Genomic DNA, 16137 nt, shown 5'->3' with positions numbered 1-16137 from the left:
TGACTTTGCTAACCACGTACTCCAAATGCCAAAATCCAACAAAGCATAACCAGTTCCATACATGGGTATCCAAATGGCAGACATTGTTTTCTTTGCTAGTGACAAGTTACATGATATTGTGAACTAAGGAAAGGTCAGGCAAGACCCTCCGTCTTTTCTGTCTTCTGGGATTTGTTTGAGGAGGGAAGAAAGCAAATGACAACAATCCCCCACATGTAATTTGATGTGTGTAGTCAGGCAGGAAAGTCAGCAATTTTAAAGGCTATGGCTCTCCACAGTACACCTAATCAACAGCCACTGGAAAGTGTGCTTATGTTTCAGGGTGAGAAGACCTGGGCGGCAGGGAGGGTGATAGGAAATTAGTTTCTCACTTTGTCTTGTGGTGGCAGATGGATCATAACGCTACAGGAGGGAACTCCCTGAGCACAGTGAGTCCCGCTGCATTTACAAAAGTGGGTACATCAGAGATCCTGGGGTCGGAATGAAGCCCTTTGTGGAAGTGTTGAATTCTTCTGTTAATTAGATTTCATGACGTGACCTTTACTAGACAGTCAAATACCTAAGACTGTTTAACACATTTTTTAAGACAAGAAAGACATTAAATTTTCCCCTGAAAATTTTACTGGGCATAAAACAAGCTTTCCAAAATCCATGTCGGACAATTCTGATATGATACACAACAGAAGGCGAGTGTTTGTGTCAAACACTTGCATTTATAAGTTCATAGTAAACTTCTGTTCTTTAATGAAAAGTAACGGTAAAGGAAAGCCACCTTCCCATTTGCCTAAAATCCTCTTCAGCCAGAAGGGGTAAAAGAAGGCACAAGAACACAGTTAAAGTACTCAGGCATTTCCAACGTTTTCTCTGTTCCCCTGCTGAGATGATTGTGAGATGCGTTACGAAACATGTTAGGTAAGAAACATAGAAGCCTCATAGAAGCAGGCGAGACTTTGAACTTTATATTCTAAGGTGCTCCCAGACTTGTTTTCAACAGGGAACATGGACATCGCCAGCGTTTTCCAGCTTCCCAGGAATGTGGACGCAGCGCTCTGCACCCAGAGGCGTCCCACAACCGAACTCTCTCGGAGACTGCTCGCTTTCTAAGCGCCAATCCCCGCAGCCTGTGGGCTGAAGCTGCGCGGGGCGCCTGCCGCCTGCTCGGCCCCACTAACCCCTCCTCCTCGAGTACAGTTACTGCGCGACCCTTACAAGGCGAGGACCCCTCGCTACCCCCAGTTTTCTTAGTAGGTCCCCATCTCCAGCCCATTCATCAGCAGCCACTGCATTTGAACTGAATCTCTATCCTTCCTTTTTAAAAACAAAAACAGCAAGGCTGGGGCGGGGCGGGGGGGAGAGGAAGGCAGGAGATTTAACTCCAACTTCAGAGCAGCCGTCTTGGGCTGCCCATCTGACACCAGTGGGTGGGGTGCAATCTGACACTTCCTTTCCTTTCCAGAAACGTGAGCGGAGCTGGCGCCCCCTTCGATCTGGGGGAGGGGAGACCGGGGAGAAGGTCCGCACTTCCGTCCTCAGGGCTTTCTCCCCAGGAGACCCGGTATCAGTGGTGAGCAGCGCTCCTCTCTCTGCTCAGCTCCCAGGTTTGGCGCCTGGAAAACTCCACGTTCTGCTTTCTCCTACTTCTGGCTCCGCCCCAGCTCCAGACCTGGCTTCTCTCCCACCCTACCGGTCCGGGCCGCCCTCTTCGCGCTGCCTCTAGCGCGAGCGTGCGGGGACATCCCGAGCCAGCCCTGGGCCCAAGGCTGGGTTGAGAATATTAAGGGTCCCTCTCCGGCGGGTCACGGACATCCGACACTGGGGTTCTTCCCTTAGCTCCCTGAGCGCAGCCAGGAATTCTCTCCCACCGTAGCCACTCAGCCGTTGGAAGGCCCTGGGCGCTGCGCGCTCCGTGTCCCCACTTTGTAGCGAGAAACTAGCACCTCAGGGGAGCCTGGAGCTTGGAGACACTCTTGCGCCTAGCCAGTCAGAGGAGTGGGCGCAGCAGCTAAGTGGTGGCGAGACGCGTAGCTTCAGGGGCCCGGATACGGCGAGGGTGCCCTGGGGCGCAGATCGGGTGCCCAGCTCCAGCGCGGGAGGAAGTCCCTCTCACAGCGAGCGGAGAGCGAGGGACGCGCCCTGGGCGCACGCCCAGGAGGCCTCCTCCTCAGCCCTCGGGACCGTCCTTAGGGCGCGAGGAGGAGCTTGCTGGAGACTTCGAGGCTGTCCAGAGCCAGAGAGCTCGAGCGCGGCATCTCCTGCCTCAGCTGGGAAGGGGGAGTGGCGCTGGCCGCCGGAGCTGGGAACCCAGCGAGCGCCTGACCTTCCTCTTCTTCCTTACCCTCTTCAGGACTTAGGCTCTGCGGGAAGGTTCTCGCCACCGAAGGAGTCCTCCCTCCCCACCCCTTTTCCTAGAAGGCTGGTGATGGATCTCCTGCTTCTGCCCCCACCGGGGCATTTGGAGCGCGCTGGTGGCGCGTGAGCCGGGAACTGCCCTCTACCGCCCTCGGCGAGCCTCGGGCCGACGCCGCCTGGCAGCCTCGCCTGAGCCCCCTTGCTTCCTGGTCCCCAAATCGCTAGCAGTTCCGAGAGCTGGAAGAGGGTGGCCCTCAGGCACAGCCCGCCGAGATGTCCGCGCAGAGCCTGCTCCACAGTGTCTTCTCCTGCTCCTCGCCGGCCTCGGGCAGCGCGGCTTCTGCCAAGGGCTTCTCCAAGAGGAAGCTGCGCCAGACCCGCAGCCTGGACCCGGCTCTGATCGGCGGCTACGGGGGCGAGGCGGGCGCAGAGGGCGGCTCGCGGGGGACCAGCGGGGGCCGCCTCTGCTCCCCGCTGTCCCTGGCTGAGGGTCTTAGCCCTCGCTCGGCGTTCTCTCCCCGGGGCCCACCTCCTCGGGCCAACCGCCTCCCACCCCCTAGACCCCTCTGCTCGTCCTTCTCCACACCCAGCACCCCGCAGGAGAAGTCGCCGTCTGGCAGCTTCCACTTTGACTATGAGGTCCCACTGGGTCGCGGCGGACTCAAGAAGAGCATGGTGTGGGACCTGCCTTCGGTCCTAGCCGGGCCAGGCAGTGGTCGCAGCGCCATCCTTTGCTCTTCCGGGGGAGGCCCCAACGGCATCTTCGCTTCTCCCAGAAGGTGGCTCCAGCAGAGAAAGTTCCAGTCCCCACCCGACAGCCACGGCCAACCCTATGTCGTGTGGAAGTCCGAGGTAGGGTCCGGTGCCGCGTGTCCTCGTGGCCCAAGGCTGGCCACCTGGGCAGTTCTTTAATTACTTCTCGTTTACACAGCCAGAGCACCTCTGAGGGGCTTTCCTGGTGCGGCTGTTCCTCTGTGGCTGGTGAAATGGTGTCTGGAAATGGGACGTCCCTAGTGGCCACCCGCATGTGTTTGTTAGGACTCCTTGGCTCCGCACGGAGCAGTGGTAGGAGCTGAGGAAGAGATGCTTTCTGTGCGGCAGGTGATTTCAAAGGGTCACTTATCCCTTCAGCCAATATTGATATTTTTTGGAACTCCAAATGGTCTAGTTCTAAGCTGTTTGTCAGGATTGGAGGAAATCATATTTTGAAATATTTCTGCCATGTGGTTATTTTACAGAGAATTTGAAGGTGGTGTCAGTATGTGTGTGTAGTTCTGTGTGTTTGGGGTTGTAGCTACTACTAGAATTCTCTAGTTTTGATTTTTTCTTCTCCATAAAAGTTTAATATCAGAGATCTATGGTATTAAGCACTAGTTTAATCCTGGAGAAAAAAAAATCTCTGCTTAAGGCTATCAAAGATCATGGAAATATGCCCCAATTCCACTAAGGGCAACCTGTAGTTATTTCACTAGCTACATGACTCAAGAATCATTAGCAAATAAGGGACTCAGAGGGAGCTACTGGTACCTTTAAAAATGTTTGCTGGTTAAAAAGAATGGAGAACAGAAGTAATAGGAAACTGTGGTTGATGTGCACTTGGAAAGCTGCATGCTTTTAGAGAGTAAATACTAGTTGTTTTAAAAATGAACAACTCTTGTTCAGTTCACAAACTCTATAGATTTGCCTTGGGTCTGTTTCCATAAGGGGAGATTCCATCCATTGTAATGAAATATTTTAAAGTACAGTTAGAATTACAGAAATGGAGTGCAACACCATGTAATTGCTGGAGATTTAGACTAAAGGAAGAAAATACAACCAAGAAAAACAGTTGGAAAGTAGTGTCCAATAGTATATACCTTGCTGTCTTAACATGAGACAACTAACTATGAAATTTTGGCTTTTATCAGACCTCCTTAGAAAAATCGATATTTAGCAGAAATATTTGCATCGTTTGTTGGTAAAATATTAGTTACTGTGTCAAAAATAACTGCTGGTGTTGGGTGGGGAGGATGGATTACAAATACTAACAAACACTGTTGACTGTCCTGCCCATTTTCATGAGGAAGGTAGACAGTAGAGAGAAAAGTCAAATAGGAGAGGGAGAGATTCTCTCCAAACCAGAGAACTCAGCATTAGGAAGAGGGTCAAGAATCTAAATGCTGAATTTCTGTTGGTCTTTAGAGGAGCCTGGATTCCTACTGTATATCAGAAGCACACACTCGCAGATTAGCCTGTAGGAGTTGAAAGAGAAAGAAATGCATAAAGCAAGCCAAGTTCTTGGATTGGGTAGTCACTGACATTCACGTTTAAACCAACTGCATCATTAAGAATGTCTCTGCTTTTCTTTGCAACTGTATGTACTTGGAATATAGTATGCAGATGCTGTTTGTCACTATTATGATCAAAAGGCAGTCTACTGTGGATGAGCACAACAGAAATTTTCTTCTTATCCATTAAAATCTCATCATCAATGGACAAATATCTGAACTTCAGCAATACTGAGTGGCTTGAAACTGTTCTATGCAGTGTACAGGCAGTCTTCAGGCTCACCTACCATGACTTTCATCTCTTTTGTAGTGGTTAAAACTAAGTACATAGCCATCTAACAAAAGAACAATTTTTTTTTCATAAAATTTTCATGTGTGTGTGTATGTAATCCCTTTAGTCTTGAGGCAAATGTGGAATGATTGGTTAGAATCCTGGCATGAAAGTCCAAGGCTGATTTTGTTTGAGTCCCAGATATCCTAACTTAACCCCAGGGTCTGGAACTTAATGGCCTGGATTACCTTTCAAAGGTTTAATGCCTTGGAACCCTCTCAGAAACCAAGGAAATTCATCCTATTGAGCACTGCTTGTCCTTCTCACTTGTAAGCAAGCTGGGTCCTTTGTCCTAAAAGAGAATCTTTACTAATGATGTCAAAAGTCCAGCATGTGAGCACCTTGCAAGGTTACTCATGGGCCCTGGAAAGGAGATTTGGATCGTACAGACTTGGTTCTTATGCTTCTCCTGGTCGCTCTGGCTTGGGGTTTCTCTGCCTCTGTACTATTGACAACTGTGGCTGAGTAACTCTTTGCTCTGGACACTGTCCTGTGCATTGTAGGATGTTCAGCAGCATCCTGGGCCTATACCCACTAGATGCCAATAGCACCCTTCCCCACCAGTATGACAGTGAAAAATGTCTGCAGACACTGCTGAATGTCTTCTGGGGGTCAAAATTGCTCCAGTTGAGAATTCCAACACCAGTGAGTTGAATGTAGCCCACAGGATGGCCATCTTGACTGCCCACAGAAGTGCTTTCAGCTGTCAGAAAGTTTCCTTTTGGGGTCTTCTTCCGATTCCAAAACCATGTAGATCCTTCTTGAGTCTTGCCTACAGATTCCATGGATCTCTTATAGTTTATTCAACTTTCAGTTTCTCTTCCATTGAATCCATGGGCAAACATGAGAATTCACCTTCATTCAGATGTACCCAGCAATGGATCACATCCATCTCTATTTAGTTCTTCAAACAGATTCTCTGGTTTTAAACTAAATTGTTCAAACAATGGCTCCTGCTCCCCAAACTCTCCTAAATGCCTGTAGCTCTATGCCTTCTGTTCATTCAGAGCTCACAAATGGCAATTTTATGGCTTAAAATGAGGTGTTAGACAAAGTCAGCTACCACTCAGTATTTCCTTACTATGTGTTTTAGGATTACTGTAACAAAATTTGAATCATGGACATGCTGGGTAGAATATCTATTGAGTTGAAAATGGGAGAAGAGAAAGGGATAAATGTACATGGTGATACAGCTGGTGCACATTTCTCAGCTTTGTTCTTAGCAGCCAGGTTTTATCCTTTACTCTGATCACAAACAGGGGAGTAAGGTCTCATTCTAACCCTGGGGTTCTAATTATTTTGGATCAGAGCTGAGCTGACATAGAGTTTGCCAGCCTTTATCCATGAATTCTTTTTTCTTCATTCACACCACAAGAACTTCTTGAGCACAAGCATTTCTCTATGTACCAGGAATGAAGAGAGGCTAAATTATGGCTTCACCCATTAAAGAGCTTACAGTCTAAGGAGGGGCATGGATGACTCAACCAATAGCTGCAGTGCAGAAGGGTCAGCACAGTGAGGGACTGGGGAATGTGATTCACAGTGCTTTGGGGAGTCTTAGAAAACTTCACTGTGCAGAAAACACCTGAACTTGTTCTTCAAGGGTGATTGCCATTTATCAGAAGAAGAAGGGATTCCTTGATGAAACAGAAAGGAATGGACCTGCAAAGGCACAGGGGTGCTGGTGATGCCAGAGTTTCCATCAAAGAGGACTTAGAAGAGCTTAAGTGCAATAGTTTGTTTGGAGGAGGAGGTTAAGTTATCTGAAGTTTAATATATGTAGCAACCACATAGTTTTTAGTATAACAACCTAATGAAACCAGAAGTGAGACACATACTTGGAGGCATGCAGTGCTGTGCTTAGTTGCTCAGTCGTCTCTGTGATCCAGTGGACTGTAGCCCACCAGGCACCTCTGTCCATGGAGATTCTTCAGGTCAGAATACTGAAGTGGGTTGCCATGCCCTCCTCCAGGGCATAATAACTATCTATGGGGTTGGATAAAAATGGCAGAAAGGCCAAAGCACATTGCCCATCTTCCAAGACAGCCTTTGGCATCAAATCTGCAGGGAAGTGAAAGGATGTTTTTGAAGTTAGAAGTTTGGTGTGCCTGGAGCATAGGCTATATCTCACTGTATGTTAGACACTAGCATTCAACAGGTTGGGTAGGAGTTTGGACTCTGCATTTCAAAGAACAGTAGTTCTCAACCTGGAGGCAACTTTGTTCCCAGGGGACATTTAGCAATGTCTGAAGACAGTTTTGGTTGTCATAACTGGGGATGATGAAGTATTAACTTCATTTTGTGGCTATAACAAATTACCCCAAATGTATGGGTTAGAGCAATACGAATTTCTTATCTTATACTTGTAGAGGTCAGAAGTCTGAAATAGGTCCCCTTCGATTAAAGGCAAGGTGTTGGCAGGGCCACGTTCCTTCTGAAGGCTCTAGGGTCCATTTCCTTTACTTTTCCAGTGTCCTCATTCCCCCATCTTTAATGCCAGCTGTGTTCTAGTTTTTTCTTCCTCAGACACTCTTAAGGATGCTTGCAATTACATAGGGCTCACCTGGATCATCCAAGGTAATCTCATCGCTTTAAAGTTGGTTGATTAGCAACCGTTAATTCTATCTGCAACCTTAATTCCCACTTGCCATGTACACTAACATATTCACCCGTTCCAGAGAGTAGGACGTAGAAATCTTTGGTGGGACATTCTTCTGCCTACTAGGAGGGAAGGTGCCAGTTGCATCTAGCTGGGAAGAATCCAGGGCTGCTGCTAAACACTCTACAGTGCACAGGACACCACCCACAACAGAGAATTATCTCAGTTACCTCAATGTCAAGAGTGCCCAGGCTGAGAAACCCTGTGGTGGAGAGTGGGGTAATTGGTGATTTTTAAGTATGGGTGTGTAAGATGATTCAATATGTGTTTTAGAGAGATCACTGTAGTGTTTGTGGGGGGCATGCATCAATAGGATGAAACAAGCAGGGGGACAGATACTCAAAGGAGATAAGCATGGGGTAACCATGCGAAGCATCCTACAAATAAATGGTAGTTGGCATAGAAACATAGCACTTCTATATTTCTTACTTTTCCACTTTACCAAATTGTTTTTGCACTATTGAGCTACGTTGAATAGTTTGGTCTCAATAAACCAGTGGTTTTCAACCAAAGGGTAGGTTTGCAGCCTGGATGTATCTGGCAGTTGTTCAGTCATATCTGACTCTTTACGATCCCATGGACTGCAGCACACTAGGCTTCCCTGGCCTTCAGTATCTCTCAGAGTTTGCTCAAACTCATGTCCATTGAGTCGATGATGCCATCCAACCATCTCATCCTTTGTTGTCCCCTTCTCCTCCTCCCTCAATCTCTCCCAGCATCGGGGTCTTTTCCAGTGAGTTGGCTCTTCATGTCAGGTGGCCAAGTAATTGGAGCTTCAGCTTCAGCATCAGTCCTTCCAATGAATATTCAGGGTTAATTTCCTTTAGGATTGACTGGTTGGATCTCCTCACAGTCCAAGGGACTCTCAAGACTCTTCTCCAACCCCACAGTTCAAAAGCGTCAATTCTTTGGCACCCAGCCTTCTTTATGATATATGACTTCATGGCAATGCCTGTTGACATGTTTGATTGCCAGTGCTGAGGCTGGGAACATGTGTTACCAGCACGATGGGTAGAGACCTGGGATGCTGCTAATCATTCTACGCTACACAGGAGAGACTGCCGCAACAAATCATTCTCCTGCTCCAGTTTTCAATAGCTCCGAGATTGAGAAACCCTATATAATGTACTACTTTATTAAAAAAACTGAATTCTCAGTTTTGCTTTCTGGTACCATTTTCTCTCATATTTCTGGCTTTACTCTGTCATTTCTTCTTCTTTCCTGGTATATGTCAACCAAGGCTTTGAACTGGGAAAAATACCATTTTAAAAGATAATGAAGATAGGGAAAAAACATGGGGTATCTAAACATATGTGTAAGAAAGAATTGAATTGTAATATGTAATGACGAAAACTGGTATTAAAAGTTAAAACATGGGCAGAGAGGAATATTGTGATTAAAAATAGAGGTTCACCCATGTCGAAAGAGGAAGTAATTAGAGTAAGGCAGCTTCAAACAAGATATTGACAAAGGGCATTTTACAAGGAATTATGTCTGAAATCTGTTGGTCTCTGGATGGGGTGTGTGTGCGAGAAGCCCAATGGCCCCCCTTCACACACCCCAGCCCACCACGATTGCTCCCACGCCCACATGCAACCACCACAAGTGGGGAGGGGACACGAGGCATGTGCCCCGCCAAAAAGTCAGTTCCCCATGGCAGGTGGTGAGGACAACCACGGACGAGGCAGCACCTGGCCCCCAACAAGAAGGGGGAAACAGGCACACCTCTCTTACCATCTGGACCACCACCCCCCACCCCACCCCCACCCCCCGCACTTCTAAGAGAGCCACACACGGAACACACATCCTTTGGACTGCAAGGAGATCCAACCAGTCCATCCTAAAGGAAATCAGTCCTGAATATTCATTGGAAGGACTGATGCTGAAGCTGAAGCTCTGATACTTTGGCCACCTGATGGGAAGAACTGACTCACTGGAAAAGACCCTGATGCTGGGTAAGATTGAAGGCAGGAGGAGAAGGGGATAACAGAGGATGAGATGGTTGAATGGCATCACCGACTTAATGGCATGAGTTTGTGATATCTGGGAAGCTCTGGGAGTTTGTGATGGACAGAGAAGCCTGGTGTGCTACAATCCATGGGGTCGCAAAGAGTCGGACATGACTGAGAGACTGAATTGAACTGAACTGATGTCTGAAATCAGCATAATGCCCTAAGAATTTATAACTGGGGAAAATATTCACTTTTCATGTGCTTTCTCTTGGATTATTTCTCTGCTAGAATTCATTTCATTTCTAAGGTAATTTTTAACTTGAATAGAGGATAATATTAAGACAAGTTCTTCTGAGATTGAACTGAACTTTCACCGGGATTTTGGAATTTGACGATTGGCAAGAGCATATTTTAGACCTGAAAGGACCTTAGGTAGCATCTAGTTGCAGCCTCCTTACTTTCTAGTTAAAGACAGATTGAAAGAGTTAAGTTCAAACTCAGACAAGTTGAGGGCAGAACCACCCTGAAATCCTCCTTGACTCAATACGAACTGCAAAACTTCTGGAAAAAGTAAGCAACCATGAAAATCTAGAACTCTGGCAATCTTTTTTTCTAGCCCCATTACTTAATGAAACAATTTACTCAAAGTTGCCCAAATCCCATGACTTTCTTAGACCTCATTTGGCTGAACTTCTGGGCAGAAGTGACAGCACTGTTCTGCCCACCCCCACTACCTGCCCTCCCCTCCCCACTATGCCCAGAGGAGTCCCGGGTCCCTCCCTGCTGCCTGATTCTCGGTCTGTAGTGTCTCTTCCTGCTCTTCTGTTTCTGTGCTTGTCACCCACACATCCCCACAGTCCTGTATGTTTCCTTCAGATCATTCTGCCTTGATGATCTCATTCACTTTTGTGACTTCAGTCATTATCCCTCTTGGGGACACTCATAGTTCTGTGTGCTTGAGCATCTAACATCTATTCCAGTTTCTTGCAAGACATCTGCTCACGATGCCCACTGGACTCCTCCTGGTCTGAAGTGAAACAAATCAATCCCCTTTTCTTTGAGCACACTTCACTTTCCGTATTTCTTATTCTTGGTTGGTGTCACCATTCTAAGGCCAGTTTAGTTTTACCAGGCCAGAAATGTCTTCAGTTTCCCCCCTCTTTTTTTTTCCTCCTGTCGTCTCCAATAAGTTATCAAATCCTGTTGTGTTTATTTCTCATTTGCTCCATGCTTGAAAGGATTTGAAGAGGAATGTATCCAAGTTCTTACATCTCTCTCCAGCTGTTCCTTCTCATTGCTGCTGCCTAGTTTGGGTCCTCATTTTCTGTGACCTCCTGCTTGGTCACCCTGCCTTCAGTTTTCCCCTCTTCCCATCTGGCTTATGGGCCTTCTATACCAAAGAAACAATTGTAATCACATTAACTGCCTGAGTAAAAACCTTTGCTGGGACTTAGTGTGTACAGAATGAAATCCAAACTGCTTAGCCAGTCATTTCAAAGCCTTTTACACTATAATCTTAGCTGACCTCCTCCCCTTTCCCTAGGAATTTTCATCCAACAAAAGCAAACTAGCCACTCAGCCAGGTCGTCATTAAATTGTTTGTCAAGTGCCGGCTGTGCCCTAAACACTGGAAGTTTGTGGAATAAACAGGCATGGCCCTACAAGATGCTTACCCCTTTGTGAAAGCAATCATTCCCAATAAATAAATTGCTGCACTTCCTCAGAATGCGATGGCATTATGACAGGAGGACTGTGGTGGACACAATAATGCCCGCCCCCAGGATGTCCATGTCCTAATTCCTAGAACCCATGGATATGTTACCTTATATGGCAAAAGAGACTTTGCAGATGTGATTAAGTATCTTGAGATGGGGGAATGATACTGGATTATCTGGGTGAGTCTAATGTAATCACAAGGATCCTTATAAGAAGGAGACAGGAAGATCAGAGTTAGAGAATAAGATATGAGGATAGAATCAGCCAGAGAGAGACAGACAGACAGATGTAGAAAGATACAGAGACAGACAGACAGACACATACACTGATTTCAAAGATGCTACACTGCTGGCTTTGAAAATGGAGAGGGTAGCCATGACCCAAAGAATGCGGCAGCCTCTAGAAGCTGGAAAAGGCAAGGGAACAGATTGTCCCTAGAGTCTACAGAATGACAGTGGCTTTGCCAACATCCTTCTCCTAGCCCGGTGAGACTTCTGATCTCCAGAACTGTAAGAGAATAAGTGTTGTTTTAAGCCATGACATTTGTAATAATTTGTTACAGCAGCCATAGGAAGCTGACACAAGTACTAAGGAGGTCTGGGATGTCTCACCTGAAACCAGTAGATAAATAAGGAGGCTTTTGCCAAACAAAAAAGAAGGGAAAAGATAGAATGGTAGGTAATTAAGAGGGTCATAATATGCTTCAAGAACTTAGAAAAATCCAACTGAAAGCACCTAGAGGAGTAGGAAGATGGAGAAGCATGAGTCTGGCTGGGCCTTGAGCTTCATGATGCAGTTCAGGATTTTATGATTTAATGTAAAGGTCTCTGCAGGGATTTTTTTCTCTCCTCATTCTGCTTTTGATCGCCTCGTCCCATATCTGAGAAAACTTCATCATACTTTATGACTTAACCAGATGTCACCTCCAAAGAAATATGTTTTGACTATCATACATGTCGCGACAAATTCATGATTTACACAAATGTGAGCTCAGCTTTCCATAGCTAGATTGTAATTTTTTTAAGCCTGCATAGGGGACAGTGTTTCATATCAGAATCTATTCAATGACTGAGGGAAGCTGTGTTCTGACAGTGATTCTTCAAATCCTGAGACACACCTTTGAGGCATGGTATCTTAGTCTAAATTTTACTGCATTCTCTTTGGGCCATTGCTTATGATAAAGAAACTGAGATTATAACTGCAACTATGTTCCAATGTGGCAAAAATGGAAAGGAATATGTGGAAATGGAATTAGGTACTGCGTTAGCTAGTAAAGAATGATGTTTTCATTGGCTATTAGGGAAATACACATCAAAACCACAATGATATACTAATTCATATGGCAATATAGTCATATGGCTATAATAGAAAAGGTAATATCAAGTGTTGATAAGGATGTGGATAAATTGAAACTCTCATACACTGCTGGTGAGAATGTAAAATGGTGCAGCAGCTTTGAAAATACTTTGGCAGTTTCTCAAAAAATTAAACATTGACCGTATTACTCAGCAATTCTACCTTTAGGTATCTACTCAAGAGAACTGAAAATACGTGTACACAAAGATTGTAAGTGAGTGTTCCTAGGAGCATTGTTCATCATGGCAAAAATGGTGGAAACAATCAAATGTCTATCAACAGATGAATGGCAAACAAAACAAGATATATTTATTCATTGCAAGATTATTCAGCAATAAGAAGGCCTGGAGTGCTAATATTTGCTACAACATAGATACACCTTGAAAACATTACACTAAGTAAAAAAAGCTAGGTAAAGGACCATATATTGTGTGATTCTATTAATATGAAATGTCTAGATTAGGCAAATCTCTAGAGACAGAGAATAGGTTAATGGTTGCCAGAAGCTGGCAGTAGGTGTGATGAGAAGTGGACTGCTAATGGATACCTGGTTCCTTTTTGGAGGGATGAAAACATTCTGGACCCTGATAAAGGTGATGTTTGCACAGCCTGAGGAATATACCACAAACCTCTGAACTGTACACTTTAAAAGGGTAAATTTTATGGTATGCAAACTTTAATATCAATTTAAAAAAGAATACTGTTGATGACTTTTAGAGAAAATATATCAATATTGTTGCTACATCATCTTTTCAGTAAAACATAAACGTGAATGAAGAGAGTTATGTAGCAGGCCCAAGCCTAATGTGTATTAAATGCTGTCCTTGAGAATGCAACAAGTAGATAGTAACAGCTCTATCAGATTCAATGGAGGAGTCAACAGCCAGCTTGGGATTTTCTGAGACTGGTTACTGTGGAAATTCCGTGTCCTGATTAGTATGCTTTGGGAGCAAGTGCAGAGAAGCTATTAAAAAGATTGTTTTTCAGAATAGGCAGAGACTCTAAAATGTACTTACAATCTTGAAAAATTGCTTGGCCATATCACACTAGAGCTATTGAATAGCCACAGATTTTTAGGAGTCATTAGAACTAAAAGCAAATTGACAAAATACCACACATCTTGTGCCGATGGACAAGAGGAGAAGGCTGGATTGGAAATGAATTGAGTTGGGTGACCCCATGGATCAAGATAAATAACATGGTTTTCCTTCGGTATACCTGGGCACTTGTGGAAACAGGCAAATTAATACTACCCATAGGAGCTGAAGGGCTTCCTAGGTGGCTCAGTGGTAAAAGAATATACCTGCCAATGCAGAAGATGCCAGTTTGATCCCTGGGTCAGGAAAATCCTCTAGAGGAGAAAATGGCAACCCATTCCAGTATTCTTGCCTGGAGAATCCCATGGACAGAAGAGCCTGGTGGGCTGCAGTCTGTGGGGTTGCAAAGAGTCAGACATGACTGAGCAACTGAGCATGCATGCACTGAAGCTGAAGTGTGAATAAGCATCAGATCAATTCTCAGCTTGCATTGTCAATAATTTCTTTTCTCGGGGGTTGATAAATAGTTAGGCAAGCTGAGACCCAAAGGTGGATGGGGAATGGGAAAGATAAACCTTAGGTGACAGTAGCCACATTGCCTCTGGGTTTATTCTAACAAGGTTTCTGCTATAGTTAATAATTTGGTTTATGGAAATCCTGAACCAGGCCACCAGGTTTTCTGGCTTTTGAGCAAAGTAGCATTGTGCTCATAATGGAACTTCCAATTGATTCCTTGTCCACTTATTTCAGTTGTTTGCTTCAGATTGTTGGTGTTGTTTAGTTGCTGAGTCATGTCCTACTCTTTTTGTGACCCCATGGATTGTAGCCCTCCAGGCTCTTCTGTTCATGGGATTTCCTGGATAAGAATACTGAGGTGGAAGGGAGGGGGGTTCAGGTTGGGGAACACGTGTATACCTGTGGCGGATTCATGTTAATGTATGGCAAAACCAATACAATATTGTAAAGTAATTAACCTCCAATTAAATAAATTTATACTGAAAAAAAAATAAAAAAATACTGAGGTGGGTTGCCATTTTCTTCTTCGGGGGATCTTCCCAACCCAGAGATTAAACCCGCATCTCCTGCATTGGCAGGCAGATTCTTTATCACTGAGCCACCAGCATAGGTGATGATAATAATAAGTGAAATAACAGTTATTAATAGTGTTTCTAGAATGCTCAGTTTTTTTTTATTATTATTACAACAACTCTGTGGGGTGATAGAGTCAACCTTCGTTTTGCAGATAAGGACACTGAGATTCCAATTAAGAGGCAGCCAAGCCTTAGTTGGAGAAGAAATGAAGTGAATGGGTTAGAGCTGAACTCTGATCCAGACCACCTGGATTCAAATCTCAGCTGTGCTCTGTGACCTTGAACAAATTACAAAGCATCTTTCTGCCTCAGTTTCATCATCTGTCAAATGAGGTTAATTAAAGTGCCTACCTCAAAGAGTTTTTGTGAGGAACTCATAATCTGATTACTTGGAAAGTGCCCAGCACATAGGAAGTAATAAAAGATGGTTAGTAGAGCAAGGTTACATAAAATGGAAGATGTGTCCAGGTCACACAGCTAGGAAGCAACAAAAGTAGGACTTGAATTAGAATATTAGTTGAAAATATTTATTCTGCACCTACAGTGTGTTCCAGGAACCTTACTCTTTCCACCAAGGCACTCAAAGAGGGCTTAGGTGATCAAATGAATGAATAGACCTGACTGAGTTGGACAACAGCAAAAGGCAATTGAAAATTTATCTTCAAGTTGTTAAGTAATGTATACTTTTCATGATAGGCATTGGAGGCTGTCACCCCAGGGATTTGGACTATAGTGACTTGGAACACAGGAATTTGCTGGACTTGCATTGTGGATTTGGTGTAACACAAGATATGCTAACAAGCCAGGGGGTAACCTTCATTCCCACACACTAGTCCCAGTAACTTCATTGCATTAGATACTTTTTGTTTGGAGAATACTTAGCATGTTGGAAACTGGTTAGCTCCCAGTTCAGTCCTGGTTCTCTAGCTGGCAAATGCCATGTACTTTCTCACTTGAAGCCTGGTGTTCTCACTTCCTCATGCTACCACTATCATGTGAGCTCAAGCTGACTATTGTTCATGGCTAATCTCATCAACATCTTCCCAGGGTAACAAGGCAGCATCACTAAGTTGAAACAATACCATCTACACTCAGATGCTTTTTTTGCTCAAAATCTAACCATAACTCCCATTAACATTTCTAGACTGACTTTGGCATTCTATGAACAAAATAGAATATTGGGATGGAAGAGCCGTTAAAGGTTTTCTATCCAGTCGAGATATCCCTGTGGTGCTTAAATCCTATCTACGACATCTCCAGGCCCAGCACTGGCCCTGCCCCAACAGAGACCTTCAGAGTTCTGCCTTTAGATTATCATAGACATGGTTAATTCTTCCTGGAATTGTGTTCAAAACAAGCCTCCCTAGGACTTTTATCAT

The 16137-nt window shown here is 44.9% G+C and overlaps 1 protein-coding gene across 3 annotated transcripts in view; it reads left to right on the top strand.

The window, feature by feature from the left end:
* The first annotated feature begins 1533 nt into the window (after positions 1 to 1533).
* Positions 1534 to 16137, top strand: part of ARHGAP6 (Rho GTPase activating protein 6) — a 540556-nt gene continuing 525952 nt past the window's right edge. For 2 of the 3 annotated variants that reach the window (XM_070289744.1, XM_070289742.1), the window contains exon 1: positions 1540 to 3201. In XM_070289744.1, coding sequence (XP_070145845.1) covers positions 2623 to 3201 — 579 coding nt within the window. In that variant the 5' untranslated portion in view covers positions 1540 to 2622. Of the gene's footprint in view, positions 3202 to 16137 lie in introns of all 3 variants that reach the window. The other variant, XM_070289743.1, reaches the window with a different exon arrangement.

Source organism: Ovis canadensis, chromosome X (genome assembly GCF_042477335.2).
Source record: "Ovis canadensis isolate MfBH-ARS-UI-01 breed Bighorn chromosome X, ARS-UI_OviCan_v2, whole genome shotgun sequence".
Lineage (NCBI taxonomy): Eukaryota > Metazoa > Chordata > Mammalia > Artiodactyla > Bovidae > Ovis > Ovis canadensis.
Note: the sequence above shows the minus strand (reverse complement) of the source record. Positions and strands in the feature narration are given on the sequence as shown.